Genomic DNA, 27,117 nt, shown 5'->3' with positions numbered 1-27,117 from the left:
ACCCCAGACCTAGATGTTGCCATTTATGCAGTGATGTAGTGCCTTGATGCTGGGCCTTGGCCTTAAGGCTGCCTTAAGGCTGGATTTTAGGGCCTTGGCCTTGGCCTCGAGGCTTGAGGGCAAAAGCCTTGGCCTTGGCCTTGGCCTTGAGGGTTCAGGGCCTTGCAATTTTGAGTCAAGGCTCTTCAAGGCACATAGATTTTGGCATTTTCCAGATAAATCTGTTCGAAATTTTGCTGTTACCATTTTAATCGTATTACCATGGAGGAGGGAAGCACCCTATAGATTTGTGTGTTGGGCACACTTCCACTTTTGTAGCATCATATTGTTACCATTGTAGTAGATTTGCTGCAAAAATATTCCGTACACTTGTGGGGCTAATGAGATGATCACTTTAATTGCATATAACTATGGAATAGATCTGATTGGTTGTATATGTCTCCCTGATAAGTGCTAAAGATTTGCATGTATCTGTTTTAGATAATGCTGATAATAAAAATTTCCCAAATCAGTTTCTTGGATCCCCCTTTTTTTACACTTGGGAGAATTGTGTGTCAATATAGAAGTGAATATTATTTTGTTTAGTTAAACCATATTGAAGACCTGAACTTATACTTAATAGATACAGTGCAGTCATAAAACGGTGTAGGCCTATGCGAGCATGTTGATTGCAATTAAAGAAATGTTGTTCTTCGTAACGAGCAATTCGTGATGATAAAGGCGGATCCAGGGGGGCCAAAAGGGGCCATGCCCCCCCCCCCCCAAAAAAAAACGAAACCATTTTTTTATGTGACGTCGTAATAAAGGCAGGCAATGAGTACACCACCATCTTTTCCTAAAAAAACATCGGTTAAAATGGTCATAAATTGCCTGAAATCGCACCACAGAGCATCTCGAATCCAAAAATGTTTCGGGGCCCTTAAGCGGGCCCCGAAGCCCAAGCCGTAATTTTTTGACCCACTTTTTTGGGGGGGACCAAAATTTCTTTGCCCCCCAAAAAGAATTGTGTTCTGGATCCGCCCTTGTGTGATGATGTGTCACTCATGTGACTATAATTAGTTCTATATCAGTGGTCATTTCATAAAACAGGGCCTTGGCCTTGGCCTTGAGGGTTAAGCCTTGGCCTTGGCCTCGAGGCTTGAGGGTCAAAGCTTTGGCCTTGGCCTTGGCCTTGGCCTTGAGGGTCAAAGCCTTGGACTTGAGGGTCAAAGCCTTTGCTCCAACACTGCATTTATGAATAGCATGACTTATCCCAACAAATTAAAAGAAACAGTGTTCACTGTTATATCAATTGTAAATATACAATCAACCAAAAAAGAAAGTCCCGCCTTAATACTTTTTTTGTCTAACTAAAAAACTACTGGGCACCTCTTGCTCAAAATTTGACTGATCAGTACAGAAATTCCTTAGCAAACCAGCCATACTCTTTGTTTGGCCCAAAACAGTGATAATGTCGTGAATGTGTACAAAATGATGCAATTTAAGACAAATGCTATCGAAAAAAATTGCACTTTTGTATACATGCAAGGTTAGTGTGAACCACAACTTGCACGTATACAAAAGTGCAATTGTTTTCAGTATCATTTGCCATAGATTGCATAATTTTGTACACATTATCACTGTTTTGGGCCAAATATAGAGTATTGCTGGATTGTTAAGGAATTTCTGTACTGATTAGTTGTTATTTGAGCGAGAGGTGCTCAGTAGAGGGTTCAACCCCAAAGTGGAACTTTTCCACATTGTACATATATACACATTATAACCTGCATTCATAAATAACTAGGACTGTTTACCCAGTTGTAAATATATATTCGCAGTGTTTATCACTATTGAATACTTAATGCCCGCAGGAGCTCTGTCTACTTTCGGGCTTGACCAGACGGATCTGGCCCGTGGTCCCATCCTGGCCCATGGTTGGCTGGACATGGACACCGTCAGCCAGGAGAACGGTGAGTTGGAGACCCTGGACACCCTGCGCTCCACCAGCTCCAAGACCCTGGTCAGCCTCGCTGAACAGCAACTGAGAGCCGAGGGGCTGGACCTGAGTTGGAAGGACACCATCCTGCCACTGGCCCAGAGAATCTGCTCATTGGTAGGTCTGTTATGATGCATGTCATTAAGGAGGGTGGTAGAGTCCTAGTGGGGTTGGACCTGAGATGGAAGGAATCATCTTGGCACCGGCCACTAGAAGCTGATCATTGGTAGGTCTGTGATGATGCATATCATTGGGGTAGGGTGGTAAAAATGGGATTTGACCTGAGGTTAAAGGAGACCATCCTACTACTAGCCAAGGGAATCTGCCTATTTGTAGGTATGGTGTGATGATGTTAGTTGGGGGAGGGTAATGGACCAATCCAGCCTGTCAATCAAACAGTGCGTACTGACCAATAAGATTACAACTTTGGGTCAGGTGACTTAACAACAGTTGCCACAGGTGTGTCCGCCATTAAACTCTCTCAAACTCGGTTACATGCGTTGCAAAAAGTGTACGTAAATGAATGGGATCTGTGGAGCCGCGCACGGTATTTTCGACATAAAATGTGGCTACCATCTGTGTACAATTCTTAATAAATGGACAAAATAGGCTGCTGCGGAACATGCGAATCAGACACCAGGTAGGCCTATCAAGGTCAAAGGTCACACACCAAGGTCACTCTTTACAGATAATCTTGAAAGCAGGCAAGATGCATGGTTCAAGCACCATCTTGTTGTGAATTACTCCTATTAAGGAAGTCAAGCTGCTATGAGTCTAAAGTTTCAGAATAGTTGCCATTTTCTTGTTTGAATGCCGGTCCAATTTTACGCTTCTGTTGCTTTACATAGGTCAAACCTGACGTGATGAATGGCGATGACATGGATATCCGCCAGTACGTTCACATCAAGAAGGTTCCAGGCGGTACCAGGGCTGACTGCTTCATGGTCAATGGGACCATCTGTACCAAGAATGTGGCCCACAAGAAGGTAGCTTGAAATGCTCCTCCAGTGACCCCCTCCCCAAAAATATAATGGGAGCAACAAAGCTACTTATAAATTTGAACGAAGTTTTACATTGATAGTAGACATTACTGGGATGGACTTAAAGTGTGGATAAGTTCACATTTAAACATACATGTAGATCATGCAAGTTTCTTTCAGTTTTATGCCCCCTCCCCTTCCCCCCAGTGCCCATCCGGTTCGTTAGTAAAAACATCATACATGTTCACGCACCACTGATTACTAGCGCTCATTGGATAAACACTCAAGCTGCATTAGCTTCCGGTTCCAATGGTTCCAATGCTACTTAATGTGCAGTTGGCGTGGTTTAAACTGAAGTGACGTCACACTAATGAACCGGATCCCCCTAGTTCAAAAGTGAAAAATGTCAAGGTTTTTGTCATCCCTCATTCATCCAGGAAAACATGATGTCCTTGGCCCAAAGCCAAAAAAAAAAAGTCTCCGGTTTCTGGTATGCGCGCGCGTCGCCGTAGCCATGCGTGTCGGCAAAATGAAAAAGTTTTTTTTTTAATGAAAGATGATGTCTCAAAACCGGCAAACTCACTGGTTTGACTGGAATTCTGCTGCTGCGCAATTTCAACGTGTTTTTAGATGGAGTTATGATCGAGAATAAGCTTTATGTGGCCTCTCTGGACTCCCATATATTTGCACTAAGTTTAGTCGGGCACCATGTGCAGTCATCAGCCGACATTTGAAGCAAAAAAGTCGGGTAAAAAAAAAAAAAAGCCGCGTCGCCGCACCACTTTTTGGACAAGCTCCATACCAGAAACCGGAGACTTTTTTTTTTGGGCCTAATGGTGTGTTACAAAAACATATAATATAAGTGTGTTCAATATGTAATAATTTTTGGGTATTTTGTTATGACATATTCTCAGATGTCGGGGCACCTGAGCAATCCCAGAATCCTCTTGCTGCAGACGGCCATTGAGCACCAGCGAGTGGAGAACAAGTTCTCGTCCATCGACCCTATCGTATTACAGGTACAAATCACATGTTGTAATCAAGTCTGTACCAGTCAGAACAAGCCAGTCTACTGTGGTTCAATAGTTAAGGGTTCGACGCATGTGCCATGGTACGTGGGTTCGAACCGTGACGGAAAACATGGTGCTTGTGTTCTTGGGCAAGACACTTTACTACAATTGCCTTTCTCCACCCAGGAGTATTAATGGGTACCTGTCAGTGTATGGGCTCTATGCGTGATCAAGAGAGGGTGCATTTTTACCACCTTCAAGAGCCTAGTGGATGGTACTCACGACCAAATCTATTCTGAATGTTAAAGGGCCCATGCAATGTAATTTGTTAAATGCAGTCCTTGAAAATGCACCTTTGTGTCCCATTTAACCTTATTTTCAATTTTCATTTTGCCATTGTCTGGGTATTTTGGTGCTTTTTTGTTTTTATGCTAATGCAAATGTCCATATTCATGAGGGGCTGAAATTTGGGGCTGAAACCTCAATGTTACAGCTATTTCAGCTCAAAAATTTGCTAGAGATTTTGATATTTTGCAGTTGTAAATTTTCTTTTCTTTGGTGATTCGTTGTTGTGTATTACATGGCCGTTAGCCAATCAATGAGCAAACCATTCTCACAAATGTTTTCAATGAGCAAATTTTGGGTTCAGAGCAGAAAACCCCTAAACCGAACAGTGTCTTCATGAAATGACATCACAGCAACAGGGCTTAATTTGTCTGGAAAAGCATGGACATTTTGTTAAATGTTTAAAGAAGTGCAGTTTTCTATCAAATTAACCCAACAGGGATGTCAATAGTTTTCATACGTTTAAGAGTAGTAGAAAGTTGCACAAATTGTGTTTCTAAGAAAAAAATCATCGCATGGACTCTTCAACAACGACATTACATCACAGAGTATTTTGGTACCATCCCTATCGGTATTTTGAGTTGAATGGTTTTTCTTATATAATGGATTGGTCAGTTTCTTGGTAACTACCAATGTTACTACGTGCCTTTACAACCGAAAACATTTTCTCGATACTGACCGCTCCTCTTTCATTTTCTGTCGTCAGGAACACGAGTACCTCAAGAACTGCGTTTTACGGATCGCCTCTTTGAAGCCAGATATTCTGATCGTTGAGAAGACCGTAGCGCGACTGGCTCAGATGTTTCTCCTCCATAGTGGCATCACGTTGGTTCTTAACGTCAAATCTGTGAGTTATCGGCCTTAAGCCCAATTTTAGTTATCTATTCTGTGCTAACTGTGCTTTGCTTGCTAGACATGAGGCTGAGCGATTGCAGTTCTCAGTAGTGGGACGTGTGGGCAGGCCCTACACACGGTACGCATGCGCAACGCGGAGGTAATATATATGCAACGCGGTTTATGTAAGGTAAATGAGCGTAATCATTCGCATGTGAAACCTGTCTATTAAATACTAACCCCGTTGTTGTTTTTGGTTTGGCAGTCTGTCATGGATCGCTTGAGTCGTTGCACAGAGGTCAGTGTGATTCGGTCCATTGACCAGGTCAACCAGACCACACCCATGGGTCATTGCCTCATGTTCCGTCTTCAGAGATATGAACTACCCAAAGGTAACAATCAGTCTTTGGATAAAGACATATTTGACAGACCCAAAGGGCCAGCCTGACTGACTGAGTCACTGACTGATTAACTGAATCGCCAAGTGTACATAATGTCCTAATAAACTGAGACTTTGAGGTTCTGCTCAACTAGACCAACCTGGGGCGTGTTTTCGCGACCGTGACCAGAAACATGTTTTGTGACGTCAAATTGATAACCAGAAACATGTTTACACATGCGCACAAAAACACTAAACCAAAAACCGTGTCAAAAAGTTATAAACAAACATAGCGGACATTTTGACACCATCGATTAGTTTTAGGTGTTCGCGGCCAGTCCTGACGAAGTTTGGAATAATACCTTGTGGGCTTGCAAACTTATGTACGCATTAAAAGTAAGCATTGCAAGCTTATTTTTCCCAACACTGTATTTTTACATCTTGAAATGCACTCCGTAACCGACCCTTGCCTTTGGTTCGGTTTTGCTCGGAACCTTGACATCACTCCAGCCAACCGCAGTCACGGAAAACACTCACAGAACACGCTCAACCAATGACCAAAGCCTGGTCACTGTCGCAAAAAAACGCCCCTGGTCTTGTTAACGTAAGCTTAGTGTATTCTACAATATCCTGTAATTGGTGAATTTGAAAGTGGTCTTAGTATGGGAACTTGTGAAGATGTAGGCTTCTCGCAAAAACCAGGTAATATACAACATTTGCTTTTGCTACCGCCACTGCAGTAGGCAAGCGTTTGGTTAGCAATCATGTCGTGCGTTGCAAACTAGACAGTAGGGCTTATTTTCATGTAAAATAACCGTGAATTCTTTATCAAATGGCATAATGATCACTACCTGTGCTGTGCACGGTTGTCATAATCATGCCAACCCAGCACTGGGTGTTTGCTCTGCATTTTTTCCCCAGTTTTGTCACCCATAACAGCTTTGAAGGTTGCCTACTACCTACTTTGCGCGGCTCTACACAACCTTGCCTACCACAATGGTGACACTGACTTTCCGGTACCGGGATGTAGGCTGGGTCGTTAGAGATACTCTTTTTTGGGCATGGCCCTTTTACTGTCATTTGTTTTTGGATTTGGGCAGGTTTTTCCAAGACACTGATGTTCTTTGAGGGTTGCCCCAGCCACCTTGGTTGCTCCGTGGTCCTGAGAGGTGGAGAGCATGAACAGCTTACTAAGGTAACTGCTTAAAGCAGACAGTAATTGCTAAGCAGATTTGTGCGCTAAGCAAAAAATGAGCTGAAGATCAGTTACAAGCAATCCCACATTGTACATGTCATCGCATCATTGCAATAAGGTCGTGGCTCCTAAAATGACATAAACCCAAAATGCAAAGTCAATGGACGTCGAGATATGACTTTGTTGCACGGAGCGTATTTGCGCGAGATATGAATTTGTTGCAGAATCGAGTTACTATCTTGCACTGACGCAATGATGTAAGAAAGTAACCAGTTAAAGCAAAATTTTGTTTAGATTGCCAAATATGTGCCAAGTGTGAAATCAGCCTGTGGTCTCAAAGATGTCAGGCTTTGCTTTGTATTTTTTTCCTGTGTTGTAGTCGAATACATCACAAGTCCTTACAAGTTCATCACAAGTCCTCCAGGCTCAAGTCAAGTCACAAGCTATTCATGTGAACTTTGACAAAAGTATTCCTTTGTTTATGTTACATCCCTGTTACCTGTGACTGGACCCGTGAAAGGGCTTGTGATTTACATTTAACCAGACTTACAAAGGACTTATGATAGACTTGACTGCAACACTGTCGATTATGTTGTATATTCTTGCTTTTCACTTCAGAGCTTCGAGGAAATGTGGGAAAGGGTTTAAACTTGGTGTTTTTTTTCAAATGCTTAATTTTGCAAGAACTTTTTTTGGCTTTCATATGTGTGGAAACTTTCATTACTTTCCAGGTGAAGCGGGTTCTGAATCTCATGATCTATGCCAGCTACCATTCCCGTCTTGAGATCTCCTTCTTGATGGATGAGTTTGCCAAGCCACCATCTCATTCGCAGGAGGCTGACTCCAAAACAGTTATCTCACCAGATGCCAGCTCAATCATCACCCCGACCATGGGAGCCTCGGAAAGCATCAGCGAGGGCCTGGCCTCTGTCCAGGATGGACTGGCTGATGGAGTGGACGGCGATCAAGTAGACATCGTCAGCGAGCAGGCTTGGGCCGAGGAGCAAGAGTTGAAGGAGGAAGCAGACGGAGGGAAGTTGGGATTCCGTGCCACCATGTCCTCCATGAAGAAGCGCATCCAGGCCACCGTGGCCAGCGTGAAGGCCCATGCCCACCCGGACGCTGAGCAGGAGCTGGTGAGCAGTCGCAACGGTGTCTTGGATGCTTGCAGAGACATTGAGACGTCAAAGGAAGCCACTGAGGTAGACACTCTGGAGAGAGACACTCAAGAAACTTGTCTTACAGAGGACCGTGGTGGAGACTCTACTGAGAGGACCGAGGAATCCGTCGAAGAAGGAAAACTTGAGCCGGAACAGATGACTGCAAATCGCCTGACAAAACCTACCCCCGGGGATTATTCTGAACAGGCAGAATCCTCAAGTGGCTTAACAAAGCCAGTTGAGTTGTCAGCAAACTGCGATCCACCTGCGGAGAGTCTGATGAAAGAAGCGAACCGACATTCTCAGGGGTCAGTGCCTGAATTTGACCACGAAGCAATGACCAAAGAGATTGAGTCCAAATTCCTGGAGCAGAGGAGGCACAAGCTCATCTCGGAAGACAGCACATCGATAGGAAGCCATGAGGACATTGCCATCATGTCCCCACAGCCCGTGGTTAAGACCAAGTCCCATTTCTCCACTGCATTGGAAGAGGTCCTGCTGTCCATTTCCCCTCTCATTAAATTCAGCCTACCGTACTTGGAGACCAAAGCGGGCAAAGAGTCACGCCTCCGATGTTTTTTCAAATCGAAGGATCTCTACTTGTCGCCGAAGCTGTACCCACCGTCAGATCCTAAAAGCTCAGAACATGGAGACAGTACAACCAATACAGTTGGCGGAGACCTGGCATATCATCATCATCTGATTTACACCAACGTAGACCGCTGCAGCCGCACCTCCGATGCCGTCATCATCAAGCCACCGCATCCTTTAACGTTCTCACAGCTGACAGAAGACGCAAAAGACGAGACCACGCGAAGTCTCCTGGCCGACTTCCGGGCCCGCGGAGGCCGGATCCTCCAGAGACCTGCGGTGGCTCCTCATTCCATGCAGCGGCAACTGACAGAAGCTCAGTCCAACGCCAGGGACAGTGCGGAGATGGCCTACCGTCGCCGGCTGGACTGCCTGGATATCTACAACCACCAGCGGATGCTGCTGCAGTTCTGCAGCTACTCGCACCTCTCCAGTAACGCTCCCAACCACTGCGTTGACCCCTGGACAGTCAACATGGATTTCTACAGCAGCAGACACGATCTGACCCTTGGAGAATTTCTGGAGAGATACTGCTTCAGGTATAATTCATCAACACTCTTGATTTTATAGCTCACCAGATTCAAACACTGAAATACTGAATGGTTTGCTGGATGCAGTATTTGAAATACTGATACTGAAAGGTTTCTCCCAAAGGATGGGTTTTTTGGGATGAGTATTTGAAAGATTTCATTTTACTCAATGGCTGTTTCCATTGCTTTCTATGTTGCAATAGTTTTCTGTATGCATTGCATTAATTAGTCATTTGAGCGATTAAATTCCAAATGAATATTGCAAACTGAAAATTGAAATTGGGAAATGTTGCTAATTTCCTGTAGAAATGTCTACATTCTGAACTATCTACAATGATGTCACTTTTTAACCCGCCAATGCAGACATACCGGTACATTTTGTCTAAAGTTTTCCTTTCAGTCAAAATCAATCAAGTGACTGTTTTCAACAGTTAAGAGCTCCCAGCCTACATAGAGTAGGATTGACTGGCTTTGACTGTTTATGTACCTTGACGCAGCTATGATTTGACTATATGTGATTGATAAGCCAGCTGTGCCTACCACTTGCCTGTTTTTATCTGTTGATTGAATTTGACTAGTCACAGTGCTTGTTTGAAATATGATCTAACTGTTAGTGACTAGCCTGTGTAAATGGCATGGCAGGGGGAGAGGATTTATTTTTTTGACTGTCTATGACTGTTTAGACAGCAGGAGGGTTAGGACCTGATAGTTGGATAACTGGATAATGTACATGTAGCTCTAGAATATTGGTTTTTATGATGTCTCCTTTGCTAACACATTCAAATTCATAAAACAATGGTAGTGTCATGTGTGAATTAGTGGAGATTTGTGGGGAGTGTGGCCTTAGGGCTTGTGAACTCATATTAAGAGAATCATGGGTTCGAATTGAGTTGCCGGCCATATGTTGTGTCCTTGGGCAAGCCACTTCACCCAAATGCACATGTACCTCTCTCCACCCAAAAGTATAGATGGGTACCGGCATTAGCTGGGGAGTAACCTGTGATGGACCAGCATCCCATCCAGGGGGAATAGAAATATTCTCAGCCAATGTCTTGCAGTGGACTAGTTACCCATCCCAACCCTATTCGGACTGTGAAGAGATTTGATTATCTTGTCTTGTTTCAGTGTGAGGGGCTGGTTCTTCCACACTTCGAGCCCACATCTCGAGTGGCCTTTGGCCTTGTGATGGGTGAATTTGCATTAAAAAAAAAAATTCATGCCACTGAAACTGAAGATGAACGCCAGCCTGATGAGCCATATTGGCTCATGACAGACTTTACTACAGTCGTACCTCGTTAATAAGTGGTCCTTCCAACTTTGCAGATCACCTTGTAATAACAGGAATCTTGTATTATCAGGAATGAAAACAATGAAGAACAAAGGATTGGGACCTATAAATGTGATTGTTATAAGCAAAATGTTGTATTAACAGTGCTCTTATTAACGAGGTTCAACTGTAGTTTACTTTGCTTATCCAAATTCATGTAAAAAGTGGGACAGGAAACGAACTTTCATGCTCGATGTAAAAATTGGTTTGTGAAGTAGTGGAGGTTTGTGGTGACAACGTCTGACAGTAAAACTCTTTTGTGAGTTATGCATGGAAGTTTCACCCATTGCCAAACTTAAGTCATCTCCAAATTTGGGATTGCCATATTTTGTCTCCAGCACCAAATACAAGTGCCCCAACGAGCTGTGCGATGCAGAAATGGTGGACCACGTTCGTCGGTTCGTCCATGGCAACGCCTCGCTCCACGTCCTCCTGCGCAACCTGGAGAGCCCCATCCCAGGATTCACGGACAAGATCCTGATGTGGAGCTGGTGTCGCAAGTGCAGACAGGTACATAGATAATTTACTTGTTGACTGCTGTGATGTGGGACATGGGGTTGAATTCACAAAGCCCTAGGATTTCAGCACTTAGTTACTTGATTAAAAAAAAAATCAAGAAACTTACCATGAGTTTAGTTCATCCTAAAGTTTAAATGAATTTCTTGGTCATCGTGACATGAGAAATTTCAAAGCGTCTTTTCATACCAATAAAATCAATTTAACGAGCCAAAAACCTAGATGTAAGGTATCAAGTTCATAAATTGAAGGTACATAAAAAGAAAAGTAATTTACCAAAAAAGATAAACTTGCAATTTCAACGTTTGTAAACAAAAGTATGAATTATACTCGTATTGAAGTTCATGCTTTACTGTTTCCACTTTGGAGCATTACAGTACGGCAGAAGGTCATTATAACGAGCATGATAGGGTCCATAAAATGTTGTTCCGAATAACGGTCGCTCATTAACCCTCCTATGCAAAACATACATTCTGTGCCAAGTAGTCCTTTCAGTCAAAATCAGTCAAGTGACTGTTTTCAACAGTTACAAATTCCCACCCCATATAAAGCAGGATTGACTGGCTGTGACTGTTTATGTAACTTGATACAGCTATGCTTTGACTCTTGGTGATTGATAAGCCAGCTTGGTGATTGATAAAACACTTCTCATGTTTGAGCACGGAGCTCATTGTCATGTAACAAAAATAACCATCGCGGTTGGTACGGCATGGTTTCAAACTGCAGTAATAAACCAGTTCGATATTCAACTGCGCATGTGCACAACGATATGGATCAGGGGTCATTCTGGATAATCGAACACTCATCGAAGGTGCATTAACGCGCACGGACCCAGGCGCATGATGCTCAGGTGTTAATTACAAGCAGAATGGGCGGCCGCGTAACATTGCGTATCATCACGTCAGGGATTTTATCGCGAATGATCTTTGACATGGACTACATCATCAAGGTACCAACCTGGCTCATTGTGAACAACAAATCCTGTAATGATAATGATCCTCTCATTGCCTCTAAGTGTCTTCCTTCTCTTAGTTGATACTTTCCTTACCTTTCTGTTTCAGGTTACCCCCGTCCAGCCCATGTCCCTAGACAGCTGGCATATGTCCTTCGGCAAGTACCTTGAGCTCCGCTTCCACTGTAAGGACTACGGTCGTCGGCTGAGTGCCCTACCCTGCGGCCACTCCTTACACCGCCATCACTACCAGTACTTTGGACAGCACAATATCGTGGCTTCCTTTAAGTAAGTTTTCAATTAACAAAATCTCCTTACGAGGATCACACCCAGCCACACCCTTAACACCTCTGAGTATTAAGCTTTCTCTTGTTCCTGTCTTCCACGGTAGACACAGCCCCACCCTTCTGAAGAAAGGCTATCTACTGCCACTGCGTCTTCACATCCAGCCAGCCCTCCAGCTACATAAGTCTGCCAACTACCTCTTGGCATCCAGCAAGCGGTCTAGCCACACTCAGCCACACCCTTAACCACCTTGTATTAACCCTTTCTCTTGTTCCTTACTTCTGTGGCAGATACAATGCTTTACTTACAGAAGTCTGCTCACTGCCCCTACCTCTCAGCATCCAGCAAGTGGTCTAGCCACACCCTAAACCACTTACTGGTATTAACCCCGTCTCTTGTTTCTGTCATCCATGGTAGATACAGCCCATCATCCTGAGGGAAGTCTGCTTAAGACCCCTGCCTCTCAGCATCCAGCAAACCTGTTTTTCACACCCTGCCACATTCAGCCACAACCTTAACCGCCTTCTGGTATTCACCCTTTCCCTTGTTTCTGTCTTCCATGGTAGATACAGCCCATCCTTCTGAGGGAATTCTGCCTGACGCCCTTACCTCTCGGCATCCAGCAAACCCTTTGGTCACACAGCCACTCCCTAAACCACCTCATTGTATTAACAATTTCTTTTGTTCCCGTCTTCCGTGGTAGATACACAAATGTACAACCCAACATCCTGAGGAAAGTCTGCCTACTACCCCTACCTCTCAGAATCTAGCAAGCATTCTAGCCACACCCAGTCACACCCAGCTACTCAATAAACCACCCACATGTATGAAACCTTTCCCTTGTTTCTACTGTGGTTACAGCCTCATCATCCTAATGGAAGTCTGCCTGCCACCCCTGCCTCTCAGCATCCAGCAAGCTGTCTAGCCACATCCAGCCACACTCAGCCTCTCACTAAACCACCCATGCATTAACCCTTTCTTTTGTTCCAGTTTTCCATTTTAGATCCAGACCTATCCTTCTGAGGGAAGTCTGCTTACTGCCACACCCGGCCCCACCCAGCCGCACCCTTAACCACCTCCTTGTTTTTACCCTTTCTCTTGTTCCCTGGAGTTTTCCTTGGTAGATACAGACCCATCCTTCTGAGGGAAGTCTGCCTACTGCCACACCCAGCCTCACCAAGCCACACCCAGCCGCACCCATTAACTCTTTCTCTTGTTCCTGTTTTTCACGGCAGATACAGCCCCATCCTCCTGAGAGAAGTCTGTCTGCCGCCCCTGCCTCTCAGCATCCAGCAAGCCTTCCGGTCACACCCAGCCTCAGCTGAAGAATTCAAGAACGTGTCTGCCATGTAAGTACATTATCGTTACAAACCTCACAAAATGAGAAAAGAAAATATGTAAAATCACGATGCTAGCAACATTATGGCCTGTCTCAATTCATATGCGGGACGAGTGCCGGACATTGTATCGGGTTCATGTTGCCAGATTGTGAACAACGTCCCCGCAATCTCCGGGCAATGAAGTTATCAGTATTGGTGAGTCAAGTAGTTGCTAATGAGAATTTCCCCGGAACATGTCCGGTACAAATGCAGAGCTTCTTCTGCACAAAGTTAACAATTCTACCCAAAACATGTCCATGACCTGTCTTCTTCTTCTTCCAAGAAAGTACATCTCTCTTAGAATCTAGAGCTCCAGAGGATTATCATACTGGATACGGTGCAAAAGTTGCAATGCAGGAACAAAATTTCACAAAAAGATAAACACGGAAAAAGTGATGACAAACTGCAAGTAAAAAGACAAGGGGGCTGAATTAACGCAGGGACAATGGGCTCAGCTGGTTCTGGAAGGCCTCCAGTGATGGGGCGGACACAACTGAGACGGGTACAGTGGAACGCCGCTATAACGAACATCGTGGGATCCACAGAAAGTGTTCATAATAACGATCGTTCGGTATAGCGATTTTGAACCGCCAGTACCCTCTTTTGACCAATAGTGAAGTCACTGAACTGGCATTTCTCACATCCCGCCGCCGCAAGAGCATTCAGCATTCAAACACGATGTAAGCATGGGTGGTTTGATGTTCGGGAATTAAAAGTGGCCCAAACAGTGTTTAATACATGTACAATCGATAGGTTTTTTTGTTAATCTGTTGACATTTTTCAACAACGATGTTCAGTACGTTTTGTACCTTGTAACCAGGAGCCAAGGATGATGTTCGGTATTGCCGAATGTTCAGTATAGCGGTGTTCGGTATAGCGGCGTTCCACTGTAGTACATTCCACAGGCATATGACGCTTGGGAAGAAAGTGTTTTGGTATGATTGGATTCTGCAGTGTTGTCTGAATTGTTGAGAGTGACCTGATGTGAAACTGGTAGTAGGGAAAAGATACGGTGGCTGCATGGGATGGCCACAAGTCCATGGACGATTCTGAAGAGCATGATGACCTTGTTGTGGGCACGACGTTCACACAGAGTTTGCCATTTTAGGTGAACTGAGACGGGCCCTTAGCAACTCTGTATACCCGGGAAATAGCACTCTGGAATCACCTTATTTATATTTTTGTTTATTAATATCAGGGGTGCCCAGCTGTTAAAGGAGATCCTGGTAAAGATTGATACGCTGACAGGGATGAATGGGGCCAACCCTCAGGCACAGCAGTATTTCGAGCAGAGGAATGCTGAGTTTACTTCCAAGCATCAGGTACTTCACTTAAAGCCATGTAGGATCATTTGCAATTAAATTCAAACATAACAAGGCAGCTCCATTTTTAAGGTTTTTTTTATGGCGAAAAAGCCATATTTTTTCTTCTGATTTGTTTCTTCTTCTTTCTTTCTTTCTTCTTGTTCTATCCCAAAACCCATAGACTTTGCACACAAATTTTCTAGGCGGTATTTTTGACAGCTTTCATGTTCAGATCTTGATCAAACTTTACAGTATCAATGACCATATAGTCCCCTTTGTGACTGATTGACTGACTGACTGTCACGTGTGAATTAGTTTGAAATTTCACTTTTGAAAAGTTTTGAAATTGGAATAACCTGCGACACTAATGAATGGGCCCAATCCGGCCCATTGTGTAGACCAGATGCAAGAAACGACGTCCAGTAAATAGTCATTCGGAATTAATTGAATAGAATTTGTGTGCACTCTGGGACCTGCTTCACCGGTTTTGTCTCGTCTTGTTTCCGTCAATCATTCCATTTGTCTCATCAGGTGGACAATCACAAGTTTTGGCAGAATGCCAAGGATTTGCAGAGCAAGATCACCACCTTGGCTAGCCTCATGTCTGCGGTGGATCAGCAGCCGGCAGATATTGTCAACACCCAGCTGGATATTGAAGACAGTGTGGTCAGTCTCAAGCACATTCTGTGCCAGATTGCCTTCAGCTGGAATAACAGGTGAGAAGAATACAATTTTAGGCACACAGATGTTTTCGCTAAAGGCAGTTGCCAAGATTCGTAAAAATATCAAAATGACTTGTCAAATTACTCTGAAATAGCTTACTTTGTTGTAAGTAAATATAAAGTAACAAGCATCCTGTGAAATCATAGCACCTGGTATGTTGTCATGTTTAAGACAATAGGAATTTTGTATCATTTTTTCCAATGATCACCTGGCCGGATCATTGTTTTCTTTAAAGGGCCCATAACGTGCATTTTACTGGGGAACACATTTAGTGTAACTTTCTATTCCTCATAAACGTATGAAAACTATTTGACATCCCTTTTTTGTTAATCTTATTGAAAAGTGTACTTTTTTAAACATTTAACATTTAAAATTGTCCATGCTTTCCTGGCAAATGAGGGCGCTGTTGCTGTGATGTCATTTCAGGAAGACACTGTTCAGTTGAGGATTTTCTGTTCAAATTATGAACCCAAAATCTGCACAATGAATACTGTGAGAAAACGTTACTCATTAGCCTTCTGTTATGTACTGAAACAACAACGAATCACCAAAGAAAAGTTTACGACAGCAAAATATTCAAAAGTTTGGCAATTTTGGTTCTGGAATAGCTGAAACATTGAGGTTTCTGCCTGACATGACATCACACTTTTACTCATGAATACACAAGTTGGAATCAGCATAACAACCAAAAATGCACAAAAATGTCCTGAACAATAGCAAAATGAACATTGAAAATAGGGTTGAATGGGACACAACGGTGCATTTACGAGGACTGCATTAGAATAATTACATTACATGGGCCCATTTATACCTCATCCATTAACGGGTGAAAGCCAGCTAATGACCTCATGTGTACCCTTGGTTATGCAAGCACATGTATGTACATTTTTCCATGACACAGGCACGGCCTATGTCCTATGGGTTTTATGCACGACAAGCTTTAACGTAGAATATTAAGAATGAACAGTTTTTCTTGTTTTCTGGCACCAAATGAAACAAAACATTAATCAGGTCAGTGGTGTGATGCATGCTGACATGTTGACTTGTGATTGGCCTGTAAATTATTGAGTAATTGACCTGTGATTGATTTGTGATCGATCTGTATCGACCTGCAGGTTCAGCGAGTTTGTTCAGCAAGAGAAAGAGCGAGCAAAGAAGAAAAACAGCCCGTCTGTTACCCGCCAAAACACTCCCATCACAGAAAAAGATGGTCCCATGTCTATATCAGCTGCTGCCGCTGTCAGAGATATAGACCAGGTAAGTGATAGTTCTAATAGTTTTACTATACCACTCAAAACAGGCAGTGTTCTTATGATATTGACTTCCAACAGTCAATATTTGTATAATATTGACTGTTTTTGAGTGGCATAGTAAAACTAGCATCTCATGGTTTCCATTGAACATTCTATTTTCCATAGGCAAAGCCAAGTGCAAATAGAAAACTCAGTGGATCAGTAAGGGAGGCTAATTTAACTGTACTACTCGAAGCAGTCAGTACTTGTACTGTGAGTTAAAGCAGTCAATATTTGTTTTTGAACACCTTAAACACGGCGTTTGCTTCTTTTTCTTTCTTTTATATTTAAGGCACATATCCACCATTATTGGTGCTCCAGGCGCTACATCATTTTTACCCTGCTCATTGGGCCAATGAAACATTCCAAAGACAATCTCAGCTCCCTGGGGAGTATACAGCTCGATGCTGCCATTTTGGCACAAAGCACCTAAAATCATCCACAGTAATCATCTCTGCCCTCACAGGTACCCCTTTACTCTTGGGTGGAGAGAAGCAATGAGTGACAAAGTGCCTTTCCCAACGGCAAGGTATACCGTTAGCTTGGTGGTCAAGTGGTAAGACATCTGCACTAGAAAGCAGGAGGTCGTGGGTTCGAGTCCCACCAGAGTGATTTCTTTCCATCTTTCACTCGGGAGGTAAAACACTGAGGATACAGTGTTTAAACGTCGGTGAAGGGCAAAACCTAATTTGAAGCATTATTAAGGTAATTGTACCAGTATTTAACTGTATGAGTTTGAAGTTTTTCAACAAAGGGGTCTGGCAACACTGCATGAGGAAAGTCAAGGGAAAGGTCGAAGTGCGCCACGTTAGGGAACTCCACTTTATTGAAGTGTCTTAAGACTTTAATACCTCAATCTGCACCTTACATTTGTGCAGTGTTGCATATTCTGGCTGCTGTTTTTGACAATTTCCTAGTTTAATTTTTTACATTCTATCAATTTTGTTCAAACATCACTTTCAGTTGTCACCGCATGCCGGCACCCCTCCCAGATCACCCAATCGGTCGTTACCCACCACCCCCAGAGACAACTCCCCGTCCACACCCCTGGGCGCCTCCCTACCGGTCACCATACCGCAAGCCATGTGGCACAGTGTCCCCACCCCCCTGGAGGTACAGAAAGAAGAGAGCTTTGGCAGCGTTGACGATGGGACCTTAGGATCGTCACACTCACGCGAGGGTAGCGACAGTAAGTCCAATCAAACAGCTTCCTTATTTCTTCCTTCCAGTCTGACTACATGTATTTTTCCATTTCCACCGTTGTTCTAGTGATGTCCTTTTCCAAATCCTCAAGTATAGGGCTCTCTAAGGACTGGGCCTACATCCGTATACCAGAAAGTCAGCGTCGCCATTGTAGTAGGCAAAGATCGCGCACCGCGCAGTAGGTACCGGTAGTAGGCAAGCCTTCACATCTGTGATGCATGGCACAAACTGTTAGAAAAACACAGAGCCAACAGCCAGTGCTGGGTCGGCACGATTATGACAACCGTACACGGCACAGGTAGTGACAATTATGCCATTTGATAAAGAATTTGTGGAGCCAACACCCAGTGCTGGGTCGGCATGATGACGACAACTGTACATGGCACAGGTAGTGACCATTATGCCAATGGATAAAGGATTTGTGGTTATTCTACGTGAAAATAAGCCATACTGTCTAGTTTATAACACACGGCGTGGTTGCTAACCAAACGCTTGCCTACTGCAATGGTGGCCAATCACAGGGAAACCGGATGGTCACATGGTACTTTGACGTCATGCGATTGGAGCCTATATTGATAGAAAGTTGTCATGGGCTCCATGCACACGTCCCCCTGACTCTAATACAAAGAGAGTTAAGTTCTCTTGTTTGGAATGCTTGATCATTTTCAGTGTACCTTTTTGTTAAAAAACACCACGCTGTTTAGTTCTTAGGTTTTATTCAACTGCACTACTTCCATTTCTAGTACACTTGTCAGACGTTGAAAAGGACCTGGTTGGAACACTGCATTCTACATGCTTGCACTGTAACTCATTCTTGTGTGTGGGGCCCCTTAACCTTGTTGGTGATTGTTATTGACAACACACATACATTTTGTGACATAGTTGAAGCTCAAATTGCTTTTTCATGGATTAGCTAAGGGGCCATCCATTATAATCAACACTTTCAAGAGGGTACGAAATGTGGGGGGGGGGGGGGGTGTTAACGACCCATGTACGCTTTAGAAATTTTCTAAAAATGTCGATCAATATTTTTGGTTCAGTATTTTTGTTTGTAATGGGCTTTCAGATCGTCTTTCATAAAAACCCCGATACCAGCCTACGGTGAAAAACATACGTGATGCACCCCTTTTCAGCCACCACTGTTGTAGCGATGAATTTCCATGCGTGTGCGCGCAGGACAAGCGCCTCATGTGCTTGATCTATCTTCAAGATGCTAATCCATAACTAATCGCGGCGCTATGAATGAACTGTTTGTTTCAGGATATCTTTGAAAATCAACATTTCTTTTTAAAGTACTCTTTCAGAGGGGGTAAGGGGTCTGCCAAAAGAGTATATTTGGAAACGCTACGTTACGGATGACCCCTAACACTATGTCTGTTTTCAAGCTGATTGTTTTAGATATCACAAAGGTTACATTACGCGTTATGCTAAACACGTACAGCAACGCGTACTGAAAATTATGCGTTTCCCCTTTTGTGTGTGCTTAAAAAAATTAAAGTAAGGGTTTAGAGAGTCAATGTACATAAATCTTTTTTTTTTAATGCTGAAATCCTCTAAGGCCTGTTGATTATGACAGTAGATACGTGGCCTCTAATGAAATTTCAGCACAAGTCTTTAACGTTTTGCACGAGTGAGAAATACAGGATTTTCCCCTTCCTTTCTTCATGTATTGAACACCGAAATCACTTCTTTGGCATTGTGTACGGCAAGCCAGCAGTTGACGTTTGTTGTTGGTGCACATGTATGTGACTTGTTAATGCGCATATTCATGACATAATACGAGTCCTAGTCATACATTTTCTTTCAAAATCTTGTAACTTAACCCTAACCACCCTGAATCCTTCAAAATCCTCTTTGCCAAATTCGAGGAATTTGGAGGATTGAGGTTACATGGCAAATGTGCGTTACTGATTTCTTAGGATGCACTTTGTCAAGGTCTTGGGCCAGACCTTGTGTTGTTTTTGCTCAGCCACGCATAAATAAAGGCCTGGATTATGCTTGAAATCCTCTGTACTGCTCCAGGATGTCACTGGCCAAGCCTCAACATATTGACCGTCACTGCCGCAGGATTTTGCAGGATTCAGGCAGTGGTCACCTCTCCACAGACCATATTTAAGAAATAACGGAGGAATTTGCAGGATTGAGGCTACATGCTATTTTTCCATGAGGCCAATTGGAGGATTTTGCAGGATTGAGGCTACATCCTAGCACAAAGGCCTAGGGAGTTAGGGTTTTTAAACTTGTTATTCTTGTGAATATACATCTGAAGCAACCGTCTAGTTTATAAACACAGATGTGTGCAAAAAGGTTTAGTACTTCACTGACAACTTCCACTTGCTGCAATATTTTTTTTCTCCAAAACGTAACCTTTTTCTTTCACTGTTGGCTTAAAAAATGCATTGATACACCTTTTCCAGCAAGCATTGTCCAAATATTTTTTCAATGTTTTTTGTTTTTTTTGGAAGCTATAAAAATGTTGTTTTGCTGACTTTGGTAAAGTGAAAGTTTGTAAAGTATTATTTTGAAAAGGCATTTTTTCCTCTTATATCACCTTTTGATGTTTTCTTGTGTTTATTTATCAACTTGACTTTGTTCATTGGTTCATCAGGTTTACTAATAAGCGTCACCTCAGTAAAAAAAAAAAATATAATTTTGTTTGCACAAATGTGCAATTTTTTTTAAGCTGAGTTATAAGAGCAATTAATTCTGATCATATACTGTTAACATAAAAACTTGTAACTAAAATGGTTTATAAACATAGATTTGCTTGCTTTTGATTTGGACTTGGATTTTTTTTAAAAATCTCTCTACATTAAGTTTCTCTAATTAAAAAAGAAAAACGGGAAAAATTTAAAAAAATAATATCTAAATTAAAGATAGCTTTTTTGAACAATTTGAATATCTTGGAATTTTTTCATGAATTCTTTAGTTTGTACACTGTATATATGGATAAATGTTGGCGTAAACCAATAAATCATTTACCACTCATTTTTCAGCTGATCATAACCAACAGCTTAAAAAAAAATATGTTTTGTTATTGTACTGAGTTGACATCTAACTAACAGCTAACATGCACCTTTCCTTTTTATGGTTTTGTTTGTCTTTTTTCTTTTGGTGTTCATTTATCACAGTCACTGCCATCCCACCTTCCCTAGCCTATCTTGACCACCTCGGTCTGCAAAAAATGCCCAATTATGGGATATCACCGGGGCTGTACGCTGGCCTGGCCTACAAGCCACCGAATGAGCCAGCTGACACCGTAAACACCGATAATGAGCTTCTTGTCATTGAGATGCCCGCCAAAGAAGACTCAGAACCAGGTCTTATAAAACAAAAAAAATCAAAATCCCCAAAATCGTTAATTTTGTTTTTCGGGGAAGCTGACTAGGTGCATTGGGGCGTCCCTTTTTAATTCTATGTTCTCATTTCCAACCGACCCTTTTTCTTTGGCTCCCGACCAAAGGCAATTAATCCTTTTTTTCATGCCCCCAACCCTGTCCTGAATTTCTTACCTAGAAAAAGAAGTAAAGAAATAAGGGTAATCTGTCCAATTTTGTGGGGAAAAAAGCGCCAAAGTAATGTCCAATATTTTGCGTGCATGCATTCACAATGGCGCGGTATGGATTGAGCGCAGGTACTGTGCTAGCCTTTCGCCAAGGCCATCGTGGCTTAGAGCGGCGGAGTTGCGAAGACCCGAAGCGACTGGAGCAAAGATTAAGTCAGCACGCACGAGTGGCGTTTTCGCCGCTTTGTCTAATGCGAGCAAGTTAAGCCACGATGGCCTTGGTGAAAGGCTAGTACTGTGCCAGCGCTATGCTTTGTGTGAGCACTACATGTACGATGTTTGCTGGTCCTCACCACCCTGTTGCATGCTGTTGGGAACAAGCGCTGCATACTGCTTTGGGGGCAACGGGTATTTAACTTGTTCAAGTCCTTACAGCACTTTATTTGTCATCGACGTGTCAGTGAAGTTGCAAGTAAAGTAATAAACAACCTTTTTAAGTTAACAAAAAATGAAGCTATTTCAGAACAAGACAGTCATATATTCAACAGTTTGCATCAATTTATGCAGCCTTTTGTGCATTCAACATGTACTTTTTTTTACCCAGATTTTTTTCAACCGCCCGACTGACCCTCCTTCAAGGCCAAAAACATATGAGAACCATAGAATTAAAAAGGTTGCCCTGATAGTAATTCTAAACTTGAGCAAAGAAATAGACTGGAGTTAGGTTTGAGTTGAACCTGCAACCTCCTGTTTCAACCCGGCTGCAGTCAAGTTCTTTGTTCAAGTGTAGCATTTTGTTTTTGCTGATTTTTGTGGCTAAAAACGCACTTGTTCCTTTGCGGCCCAGCTTTGTAAGAATGAAATAGAAAATTGTGGCTTGCCAAAGAAATAATTTGTTTTTAGCAGCACAAAGCTTGATGGATATTTTTGGAGTGATATTTGTTTTTAAATTGAAGTAAGAGAAACACTTTATTGTCAAGATAGTTGTTCACTGAATTACATTACTGTGAAATATGAAAAGCCAAGTAACAGGAACAATTTAAAGAGGTTGTGGAATGCTCGAAGACATTTCCGTCATTTTTTGGGTATATGTAGCCTAAGGTGTATTATGAAATAAAAACGACTTTTATTTCTGTCATGAAATGAGTACAAAGGTTACTTTTGAGCTATTTTCAGGTCCTGTTTCGACCCGAACGTGCAATTTGTGTAAAAGTTGTCGTTGCGGGCAGCAAACAAAACACACTAAATCGTGACGTAATAAACAGGACTCGTTTATGCTACTCTGCATCGGGAGTCCTGTTTATTACGTCACGATTTACTGTGTTTTGTTTGCTGCCCGCAACGACGACTTTTACACAAATTGCACGTTGAGGTCGAAACAGGCATGACAGGACTTGAAAAACAGCTCTCAAAAGTACCTTTTGTACTCATTTTACTACAGAAACAATAGTCATTTTTATTTCATCACACCTTAGGCTACATATACCCGAAAAATGACGGAAATGTCTTCGAGCATTCCACAACCTCTTTAAGGCAAACAGCAGTAGGAAAATGTGGGTAATGTTTCTGTCAGAGTGTTTTGTTATTAACAAACTCTTTCCATTCCCCAAAAACAAACTGGTAAAGATTTATTTGGGAACTAAAAAAATAACTTACAGTGGAATGTCGCCATACCGAACACCGCTAAATCGAACGTTCGGCTATACCGAACATTGTCCTTGGCTCCCGATTTTGTTGTACAAAACGTACCGAACATTGTTGTTGAAAAATGTCAACAGAAGAGCGACAATTGGCAATTTTTTCTCCAAGGAATAACAGGGGAAAGCCACCCATTGCTGTAGGTAGTAAGCTCAAACACTGTATAATTACATAATTCAATAGTCGGCACATGTTCAAAGTCGTCTTTCAGTAACTATCTGGGTGTTCAGGGTGAAGGGCGCCATTTATTGAAAAGTGAGTACCGGAGCACCGGCAGCTTAAGAATCTCTATACTGAACAATTGCTATATTACGAACAGTTTCTGTGAATCCCGCGATGATCGTTATAGCGGCGTTCCACCTTTATAACAATTTATCACTTGCACCAGTTCTTGAAATCGGAACATCACATACATTCATGTAAAATTGGCCTTCTAACTGGAAAATGGGGCTTAACTTTACAGAGGTTTTGAATTTATTTTGACAATTTGTTGGACTTTTATGTTTATCAGAGGCAAGTTTAGCTCCTGCCACTGCGACAGAATCTGCAGCAAACAAGGAGGGTGAAGACAAAGTGGCTGTTCTGCTGCCAGAGGGTGGGTAAAATAAAAAAATATCGTCACCTCTTAATCTTGTTCAACCTACCTCATGTTTTTTAGTTCATTGATTTTTATTTTCATTTTTCAAAATAACTCCTAGTTCTTAATAAAAAAAAAGTGTATTTAATGTTTATCATTCATATGTTTGCAATGAAAAAAATTTAATCTAAACGTTCTTAATACCAAACATCAAACCAAACTAAAGCTCCGTTTCCGGCAGATGTAACTTTGGAAGAAATGAGTAATTCTCACTGTTGCAATTGAAGACTGAAAATAAAAATCGAAAACTATAAACTGCGTGTAAGGCCCGTTCCAGACGCCGACGCTACTGCCGTGCTCAACTCAATTAATTTGACTTTTTGAATTTGGCAAGGCGATAGCACAGCGATGGCACGGCGGTTAGAGTGTCATGGCCTAGCGGTTAAGAGCACCGGACTCATGCTCTGGTGTTTCAGAGGCAACAGTGACGTGGGTTGGAGCCTGGGTCGACACTTGTGCCCTTAAGCAAGGCACTTAACCATTATCGCTTTGTCCTTCGGATGGGACGTAAAGCCATAGGTCCCGTGTGTTGTGTAATGCAATGCACGTAAAAGAACCCAGTGACACTTATCGCTAAGAGAAGGGGTTTGCCCCGGTGTTTCTGGCCTCCTGTTAAACTCCCACGCGGAGTTTTTAGGAGAAGAACCAACCAAGAACCATTTGGCTCGGCGAATTGAGTTCAGCACGGCACCATCCTTTAGGGCGACAGGGCTGCTGCCCTATCGTCGTTCCTAATGGCAGTGAGATGGCACTGTTCTAAACGCCGTGCCATCGCCGTGCCAAACTCAATTCAATTCCAAGTTGGGGCAAACATTTTAGGAATGCGAATGCTCACAATACCCTCTCTCGCGTCCAAATCACGGGGAGTGAAATTGGGGGGTAAAATAGTTTTAATCACGCTGAAAGTTCATTGTACTGCTTTAACCTGGCTCATTACTCCAGATGCATTAAGGTTTGACTGTTATGTTTGGTGTTTAGAGTAACTGCAGTGCTGTAGATGAGCTATTGCCGCACTCACTTCAATTGAGTTCGGCGCGGAAGTGGCACGGCAACTAGAACGGGCCTAAGATGATTGCGCGTCAATCTTTCTTTCGCTTGACCACCTTTCGACCTTTTGACCACCTTACGGTCTTAAGTCCTCTTTGGTTGAAACTTAAAGCTGACTGTTGGCCTGTCGTTTGTCTAAACATGTAGGCCAGGATCAGCCAGATGCGACATCGTCGAGAGGTGAGCTCCCGCCACCAAGCCCAGTCAAGACCAGGCAGAGCAACAGCACCATGAAGACGTTCTTCAGCACGCTGTTACCGGGAAGCGATTTGGCACGTGTAGAGATGCCATAGTAAGTCATATGGACTTTTCTCTTTTTTTGGGGTCACTTTTTCTTAAAAAAAATACACCTTGTTTTAGTAACAAAAAGGGCATAAATTTAAGGTGTGGTTGGCAACAGATTTTGCCAGAATTACATTTTCAAACCTTCGTTATTTGAAAAAGAGGTATCATTATTAAAGGTAGAGAAGATCATTTGCAGCTATTGAAAAAGTAACTGCTGAAATTATTGTTGAAAAACTACTTGGTTTAAAGATAGTAATGGCACTCCCTGTGAAATTATTCTTTCTGGCAAGCTGTCATTTTGAAGAAAACAATAAAAAAAGGGGCCAATTCCAAAAATACGTCAAGTGACACATTTTTGGAAATTTCCATTAGTAGTTGGTTTGTAATTCGGCTGATTTGGGTGTGCGGAAACGTTGACACAATGCACACGTGCGCGCAGTTGCTATTATTCGTCGGTTCAGTGCGTGACATCACGTAACTGGAATTTGGCTGAATGAGAACGTGTTCCAGACGCTGATTTTGGGCGTAATTCAAAACATGACTCCGCAACATTTAAATTGAAACTGAGATCCTAGAATGTTGTTTTTCTGGAATATACAGCATTCACATAGCTACTAGTTAATCTGGTTAGTTGTTAAGCAACCGTCTTTAGATTTTGAGTACTTTTGTTGCTTCAAACGAAAAAAATTCACACATGACAAACAATCTACCTTACCTTTAAAGATATAGTCCATCATTTGTAATTTGTGCATTTTGTTCGTTTGAAGCAACAAAAGTGCTCAAAATCTAATGAAGGATACTGAACAACTAACCTGATGAAGTTTCAGCTCAGCGTCAGCTGTATATTCCGAGAAAAAACAGCATTGTAGGATCTCAATTTTAAATCAAAAGTTGCTGAATCATGTTTTGAATTGTTTTGAATTGCAGTTATACGCGATGTCGCGCACTGATCCGAAGAATTATAGCAACCGCACGTGCCTGTGCGTCGTGCCAATGCTTGCGTGCGCTGCGCCGAATAACAAAACGAACAACTAATTAAAATTTTCCTACGGTGCGTCTTAAGACGCACCGTTGGAAAGGCCTTCTTTGTTGATTACTTCAAAATGATAGCTTGCCAGAAAGATTAATTTCACAGGGAGTTTAGTCCACTTACTATCTTTCAACCAAGTATGTTTTTCAACAATAATACGCCAGTTACTTTTTCGGATGGCTGCAAATGATGGACTATAGCTTTAAGTCTTTGGTACCTAGCGTTTGTTGCTAATTTTGTATTTTCAACAATCTAATGATATGTTTGGGGAAAAAATGAAGAACTGTTGTTTATTTTTGCAGCCTTGACCTTCCATAGTTTGCCGACCCATTGTCGAAAAGTGCCAACCACTATAGTTGGTAAAGAAAGATCTATACCGAGCTGTTTTCGCACATTTATGTTTCCATCAAGTTCAGCATGCACTTTATCTGTCTAGCAAAAAGAAGCATTCCTCCAATTGTGTATTGTGATGTTTTTTTTTACTTTTATTTTGAATTTGCTAACAAATTTTTTTTTTTCTGGCCAGCACACCCAATGAACATCATCTGTTGCCATCGTGTACTGTCATGCCAGTCATCATATATGATCAAGAATCCAGCTCTATTATTGCATACGCACTCAGGTAGGCTATTTGGCAGTGAGAGATCTGACTCAGTAAGTGTCTTACGATTTATGCCTTTAGATGATGCAAGTTTAATTGCACGGTCTAGCGAGCACTGTGTTCTCATTGATTTCCAAGAGCTTGTATTTGCTACTGTAGCAGCAGAAACTTTTCAGAAAAGGGTGTAAAATGCCCCCCCCCCCCCCTCATATCAAGAATGGCCTCTCCTGCCAATTTTGAATTTACAACAGCTTGCAGGGGTGTTGCTAGAAGGGTTGGGTGGTGGTGGTGGTGGGGGGGGGGGGGTAACAACACCCCGATTATTAATTTTTGT

The 27,117-nt window shown here is 42.5% G+C and overlaps 1 protein-coding gene across 1 annotated transcript in view; it reads left to right on the top strand.

The window, feature by feature from the left end:
* Window positions 1–27,117, top strand: part of LOC119721974 (1-phosphatidylinositol 3-phosphate 5-kinase-like) — a 72,929-nt gene that overhangs the window by 33,567 nt on the left and 12,245 nt on the right. Inside the window, exons 13-30 of the mRNA XM_038191943.1 lie at window positions 1,851–2,092; window positions 2,824–2,961; window positions 3,870–3,974; window positions 5,017–5,157; window positions 5,410–5,536; window positions 6,624–6,718; window positions 7,450–9,008; window positions 10,665–10,836; window positions 11,904–12,082; window positions 13,315–13,428; window positions 14,657–14,780; window positions 15,294–15,478; window positions 16,601–16,742; window positions 17,741–17,966; window positions 21,112–21,300; window positions 23,695–23,778; window positions 25,015–25,159; window positions 26,709–26,804. Coding sequence (XP_038047871.1) covers window positions 1,851–2,092; window positions 2,824–2,961; window positions 3,870–3,974; window positions 5,017–5,157; window positions 5,410–5,536; window positions 6,624–6,718; window positions 7,450–9,008; window positions 10,665–10,836; window positions 11,904–12,082; window positions 13,315–13,428; window positions 14,657–14,780; window positions 15,294–15,478; window positions 16,601–16,742; window positions 17,741–17,966; window positions 21,112–21,300; window positions 23,695–23,778; window positions 25,015–25,159; window positions 26,709–26,804 — 4,063 coding nt within the window. The remainder of the gene's footprint in view (window positions 1–1,850; window positions 2,093–2,823; window positions 2,962–3,869; window positions 3,975–5,016; window positions 5,158–5,409; window positions 5,537–6,623; window positions 6,719–7,449; window positions 9,009–10,664; window positions 10,837–11,903; window positions 12,083–13,314; window positions 13,429–14,656; window positions 14,781–15,293; window positions 15,479–16,600; window positions 16,743–17,740; window positions 17,967–21,111; window positions 21,301–23,694; window positions 23,779–25,014; window positions 25,160–26,708; window positions 26,805–27,117) is intronic.

This window comes from Patiria miniata, unplaced genomic scaffold (genome assembly GCF_015706575.1).
Source record: "Patiria miniata isolate m_02_andy unplaced genomic scaffold, ASM1570657v1 HiC_scaffold_14, whole genome shotgun sequence".
Lineage (NCBI taxonomy): Eukaryota > Metazoa > Echinodermata > Asteroidea > Valvatida > Asterinidae > Patiria > Patiria miniata.
Note: the sequence above shows the minus strand (reverse complement) of the source record. Positions and strands in the feature narration are given on the sequence as shown.